This window comes from Phoca vitulina, unplaced genomic scaffold, assembly GCF_004348235.1.
Source record: "Phoca vitulina isolate PV1807 unplaced genomic scaffold, GSC_HSeal_1.0 scaffold16, whole genome shotgun sequence".
NCBI classification, from domain to species: domain Eukaryota; kingdom Metazoa; phylum Chordata; class Mammalia; order Carnivora; family Phocidae; genus Phoca; species Phoca vitulina.
Window position 1 is genome coordinate 3,495,634 of NW_022589719.1, and position 6,951 is coordinate 3,502,584.

The 6,951-nt window shown below is 38.9% G+C and overlaps 1 protein-coding gene across 1 annotated transcript; it reads right to left on the reverse strand.

The window, feature by feature from the left end:
- Window positions 1-2,775: 2,775 nt before the first annotated feature.
- On the reverse strand, window positions 2,776-6,682 carry FANCF (FA complementation group F). Its single transcript, XM_032415068.1, has one exon. It carries the CDS (start codon window positions 6,450-6,452, stop codon window positions 5,376-5,378), a length of 1,077 nt encoding a protein of 358 aa, XP_032270959.1. The 5' UTR covers window positions 6,453-6,682; the 3' UTR covers window positions 2,776-5,375.
- Between the last annotated feature and the right edge of the window lie 269 nt (window positions 6,683-6,951).

The following is a 6,951-nucleotide window of genomic DNA, read 5'->3' on the forward strand; positions in this document are numbered from 1 at the left end:
CCCAAAGGTAACACTCTAAAGAAATGTTTACTCCACTCCTATTCCTATTTTATTATTTACTCCATTCCCATGCATTCATAAATAGTTATCAACTATTTAATATGCCAGTATGTCTAATGTTGCAGAGAGGACAAATAACTTGATACCAGAAAATTATCCTTTGAACTTGGTGTCAAGTATTGAGGGCAGAAGTTAAGTTGGTATAAGTTAAAGGAAAAATGAAGACTTCTACTTCTGGCAAAGCCGTAATTGCATGTTCAGTAGGGCTCAACTGCTACAAACATTTAGATTCTCAACAAAACATATTTTAATGCTTTGTTGGAATTTTAGGAAATAAAGGAAATTTCCAAGTCACCTCTCACACCCTACCCCACCAACCCCCTGCCAAACATATTATCTCCAAAGGCAGAGATATGAGTAGCATGCAAACCTGCAGCTTCATCTTTGAGCGTACAGCATTTGTTCCAGTCGCCCTCAGTCATATGATTAAAAGTAGCTCACTAGCACCATACTGCCATTCCAGTTCACTGGAAGGGAGAAACAGGGCATAAGGACAAATAATTTCATATTCCTAGAGTGTGAATCCTAAGTTTGGCATATCAATTCTGCTTATATACAGCTGGTCAAAATAGTGTGAGGGCCATACCTAACTGCAAGAGAAACTGGAAATTTACTCTCTAATTGGGTAGCCATTTCTAGCTGAAATGTGGGGTGAGATATGTCAAAAAAGATATATGTCAAAACATGAGACTTGCAGTGAAGGCAGAATCCAGAGACAATTTAATATAATAATACAAAAAGAAAAGTTACAAATAAGCTAAATGTCCTTGTTTAAGAAGAACAGAATGAAACAAAGAAAATAGATGAAATAATAGCATAAACATTTGAAAAGGAAAAAATGTATGATAAACTATTAGTTTACTGGTAAACTAATTATGTAACATTTAACATCTGAAGAGACTAATCAAAAAAAAAAGCAAAGACAGGCTAAGTAAAAAAAAAAAAAGAACAAAAATGAAACAACTACAGATACACTAATGACAAAAAAGCTAAGAAGATATTAGTGATAAAAAAATAAGAAACCACTCTGTTCCAATAAATTTGTAAAGTTAGATGAAATAAATTTTTAGATAAATGTAACTTACTAAAACTGACTTAAGAAGAAATAGACGTGTGAACAGCTCTTATAACCACTAACAAAATTTAAATTTTAGTTAAGTAATTAAAAAAAAATCAAGCTCAGATTGTATTAGAGAAAAATTCTACAAAACTCTCAAGGAATTGATCATTCCAATTTTATAAAACCCTTCCATACAAAAAGAAAAATAGAAACAGTCCATAATTCAAATGGCATGGACAATATATCTTAATTTCAAACAAAAGTAAGAATAAAATATTACAGGCCAACTTCACTTATTAACTGAGAATCAAAAATCTAAACAAAATATACATGGAATTGAACAAAATATTAAAAAGTTAATACATTTGACTAAGTTGAATATCCCAGAAATGAAATGACAAATTATCATTAGAAAAGTTAGCGTAATAAAGGTGGAAATAGACCTCAACATTTTCATCTCATTAAATGTAGGAAAACGATTTAACTAATATTTATTTAGGACTTAGTCTATAATCAGTGCAGATTTTCTTTATTTTATTTTTAAGGACTAAATATGAGAATGTTTGATAACTTTATAAAATCTAGAAATGGCATGTACATTTTTTATAGCTATAGAAATAGTGGACATATGACCAAAAGATGGAAAGGAATACATAGACATTAAAATAGTGCTGAGGTGACAGGATATTCCTTAATATTGTTATTTATACAACAAAAACGTGTTTACTGTATTAAACTCTCAACCCCATTTTATTTAATTATTTTTTTTTTTTTTTTTTTTTTAAGATTTTATTTATTTGCGAGAGAGAGAATGAGAGACAGAGAGCATGAGAGGGAGGAGGGTCAGAGGGAGAAGCAGACTCCCTGCTGAGCAGGGAGCCTGATGTGGGACTCGATCCCGGGACTCCAGGATCATGACCTGAGCCGAAGGCAGTCGCTTAACCAACTGAGCCACCCTGGCGCCCTATTTAATTATTTTTTAAAGATTTTATTTATTTGACAGAGAGAGAGACAGCGAGAGAGGAAACACAAAGCAGAGAGCCCGATGTGGGGCTAGATCCCAGGACTCTGGGATCATGACCTGAGCCAAAGGCAGACGCTTAATGACTGAGCCACCCAGGCGCCCTTCTCAATCTCATTTTAACCTCATTTTCTTTTTAAATTTATTTTAATGGTCAAATCTAAATAATAAGTTTCATTCTTAGTTCTCATTGTATTTTTATGTATAGTTGCTCTTCATAAATACTAATGGATTAAATTTACATCATAATTTGCAAACATGTATTTATATTTATCAACCTAAAGAAGAGAAAATAAGTGAATATGCCTGTTTATAACTTCTGAAATCATTTTCATATGCATTATCATTTTATCTTTTAATTATGCTAAGTAGTAGAAAAGGTGGCATTTTTCCATTTAACAGATGAATAAACTCTCATTGAGAGAGTGAAATAACTTGGTAAAAGTTATAGCAGGGGGTAATAACCCAAACTTAATAGAATATTGAAAAAATATAGGGAATAAACTGAGGGTTGCTGCAGGGGAGGTCAGTGGGGAGGATGGGGTAACTGGGTGATGGGCATTAAGGAGAGTGCTTGACAGAATAGTACTGGGTGTTATATGCAACTGATGAATCACTAAATTCTACCCCTGAAACTAATAATATACTAGATGTTAACTAAATTGAATTTAAATAAAATATATGTGCCAGACCCTGTGTTAGTTGGGAGTTTACAATGATGATACAGATCCTTTTAACTAAATACTGGTTTTGAAATCACCAATCACCTAAAATCACCTAGAAAGTTTGTGGAGCAATTTAAGTTAGAAAATATCCAGATCTACATTGGCTTTACCACCATACAATGTTGGACAAATGTTGAGATTCAATTCCTGAGTCTCAATTAATAAAACTGGAAGCTCACAGCACATTGCCCTGTCTTACAGAGTTTCTGCTAGATGATTTAATTGTAAAACTTTGTAAACTATATAACATCATACATATGACACCAAAAATGTGCCAAATTTATTCGCCAAAAGCCAAATCTTAGGCATTTTCCATTAGAATCAGAATAAGTAGCCAGCACATAGACAACAGCATTTAGATTTGAAATAGTCTAATATACTCAATAAATATACAACCAGCCCGAAAAGTGCTAAGAGAGCACTGAGATGTAGGTCCTCAAATAATTCTAACAGCAATACAACAGACATGAAGTCATTTTATTTGCCAACTCATGAGAAGCTTGAAGTTATTGTTTCTCATTCCTTCCTCTCCCTTTTTCTTATAGATTCCTAGAGAAATAAGATTGCTATAATCAATAGCATATTTTCAAATATTTAATTCTGTTTAAAATAAGATAAAGAATACAGATTAAGGTTCTAATCCTGGTTTCATTTATGCAAACATCTGGAGTACCTACCACATGCCAGGCACTGTGCTAGGCTCTGGGGAAAAAAGAAAACAAAACAGATAGGGCTTCTGTTCCCGTGTTACTTATTTTCTGTGTGCCCTTGGGCATTCTTCTTGATCTCTTTCAGCCTATACCCTGATTTATAAGAATACAGTCTTGGTATGAAGATTAGACAAGATTATCTATGTAATGAACATAACATAGAGCCTAAAATAAGATATGCTTAGGTATAAATATGGATTTTAAAATTTTCTTAAATCTATATCAATTTTTATCATTTTAAATAAGAGTATGCAATATAGCTGCAGAAATAGGGAAATAACTTTACAAACTGTCATTCTCTGAAACTAAACCTTAGAGTTATGGGATTTAGGGTTGAGTCAACATTAGGACTTGCCCCTATAGAACTTCACTAGGTTGTTTCCTGAAACAGTTCATGTAACTGACAGAAAGAATTGCCTTTCTTCTTGCATTAATGGCAAACAATCTAAAAGATGGTCTACATGGATTAGAGGTAGAAAAAGGAATCAGACCACAGGAAAATAGAACCTACTACTGTTAACCTAGGATTATCTAAAAAAAAGTGTACATGCTAGTGGAACAGTAGCTTACTCCACGTTCTATTATAGAGTTAAAAATTCCACAAGATTATACAACTCCTCATTCTAACTACGTTTCTGGAAATTAGGAATTAACTTTCTGAACATCCCTACGTTTTCAAAAAAATCTTGCTACCAACTAACTTGGATAGGGACAAAAATATCTTTATAAATGCAAAGTTATATCCCCCTAATAAAAGTTAATAAAACACTCTTAAGTTTGGTGATTGGGAATCACTCTACCAGTTGTGGAGCATCTGGGTAAACTCACAAAATTAGGTTCCTACACACACGAGACAAATACTCTAAACTGTTCCCATAGGGCAGCCATTAAGGAAAAAATGAGGAAATTTAACTATTTTAAACACTTCATTTAACACATGAGGCAACTGTAGCACCAAGATTGTGATTTATTAATCTAGTCAATGGCTGAAGCACTAAAATCTGGGTCTTCTAATTCGTATTTGGTTTGATTGTTTTACCATCAAATGCTAAATCCAAGGGCATATATTTGTATTTACTATACCTTAAGCAATTTTTTTTTTCTCATCCTTAAGTCAGTGCTTTAAAGTATTGTTTGGTAAAAAACAAAAAACAAAACAAAACAAAAGAAACCTGTTTGGTCTCTGAATTTCAGAGAGCAGTGATTTGCAGAAATAAGAAACTCATTGAACAACACAATTTTAATACATGTTGAGGCTGGCTAATTGGTTAGGATACTAGGTTAAAAAGGCCAAAGTACAGGGTTTAAACTCCAAATAGGCCAGTTAGCTTTTCAAACGAACATTTTTTGACAACACATGTTGGTTAAAGGAAACTCTTCACTACTGAGCGGTGGGTAAGGGGGAGGGGGGCTACAAAAGTAAGCCATACTTATAGAAAAAAAGGTGGTTTTGTCACTTTTAAAAGTACACATCTTTTCAGCATTCTTAAGAAGGGGCCTTCTAATAAGCAAACTATTGTTACTCTCTTGGCTTTAAGTAGGATCCTTCCAATGTCACTCCTCTATCCACAAAATCCATGACAGTACAAGCCAGTTCCTTTACAATTTATAAATTATAATCCTGCCTATTATAAATCAGCACCTAAAATAATCTTTTGGACACCTGAACGTACAGATCTGGAACAAGCACTGGAATTTTAATTTTGTAAACTATACATACAAATAATAACAGAACACTGCCCATAGTGAACTGGGGCCTGGGCTGAGACCTAAAACTTTTTTTTCCCCCAACTGCACTATCATGACCCACTCCCAAGAGCTAACAACAGGTCTGTCCAGATGCTGAGACCAGGGACTTGGAAATCTCCATCTTGCGCCTTACAGGACTCCAGGGCAGTGAGAACTTCATCTTTGAGAGGTGGAGGGGCCTGACAGAGGCTTTGAAACCTGCCGTACAACTCCTCCCAGGACACGTGTTGGGACTCAGCTCCAACCCAAGTGCCTTTCTCAAGGTCGTAGCGCAGATGTCGACCCCAGTCTGTAAGCAGACCCAGGTAGGCCCGGGAGAGCTCTGGATGGCGGCCTGCCACCGAAGTTAAAAGCCCGACTGGGAGGTTGTGGCAAAAGGCAGCCATGACATCTGACTTCGCCAAAAGCCAACGGACCAGCTCCTGACCCCCCTCTCCGGGCGTTTTGGGGGTGCCCAGCTCCAACTCTTCTCCTTGGGGCCGGGGAGACGACGGGGGAAGCAACAGCGCGGCCGCTATCACCTTCAGAAAGTTGTTCTGAGGCAAGCGGTCCCACAGGGTGCTGAGAAACCTGCTGGGGCCCTCGGCTTCGGCCTTCGGCACCTCCCGCAGACGCTCCAGCAGCAGCTCCGCCTGGGTCTTCAGCACTGCGTCCTCAAGCACCGAGTTCTCTCCGTAGCCGATGAAACGCAGCATGTGGACGGCGGAGCCGCGGCGGGCGAGGCGAACCAGGCTGCCTTGAAGCGTCTCCTCGTCGGCGTCCGGGACGCCAGGGCCCGGAAAGAGCTGCTGCAGCAGGTAGTGATAGGCGGCATCCCCGAGGGCCCGGTTCTCCAGCAGGCGCAGAGACAGCAGGCGGTCACAGCGCCCCAGCGCCTGGAAGTTCGTCAACCCGGGGACTGGAGCGGACCCAGAGGCGCCATCCTGTCTCCACCGCTTTTGCAGCCGCCGTTCCAGAGCCGTGCGAATGCGGACATGGCGGCCAAAGCGACTGTGGACGTGGCGCAGGTAGCGAGCCCACTGCAAGGCCCGGCGCACGGTCGCGGGGTCCCAGGTGCTGACGTGGGTCGTGCGGGAGACGGCCAGAAGCTCGGAGAAGCGCTCCAGGTGTTGCAGGAGCGATTCCATGGGGGCGTGCTTACTTCCGCGTTCACCTTGGAGACGCCGACTCTCTGCGTGCTGATTGGAGCGTCCGTGTAAGGATACGCCTCTCTACAACGCTATTGGATAAAGTCCTTATCAATCTGACATCGGCTTTAATCCGGGTATTTTGACCCCGGGAAATTTAAACTGGAGAAAAGGCCCGGCGGTTTTACTTTCGCCGCCAGTATTAAGGAGGCCCTTAGGGCTGGAGGAGAATAAATGTGGGGCGTCCTAGAGAAAGTTCCCGGAGTCACGTGTGAGATGCTGTTAGTCACGAAAGTCTCCATGCTTCCTTTCACTTTGGAAATAATCCCTAGTAGAAATTTCCTGAGCTTTGCCTGAGAGTCTGTGCTGAGGTTTATCATAATTGGGTAAATCCAGACATGGTGTTAATATTAAATGAAGGCTTTAGTTAACTCAGTTTAATAGAAAATGTACTGGCCTCCAATTAATTAATGCCAGGCACTCTTAAATTCCGGCCTTC

Excerpts from the sequence above, each read along its gene's own strand:
- FANCF (XM_032415068.1), bottom strand. The coding sequence starts at position 6,452 with ATGGAATCGCTCCTGCAACACCTGGAGCGCTTCTCCGAGCTTCTGGCC.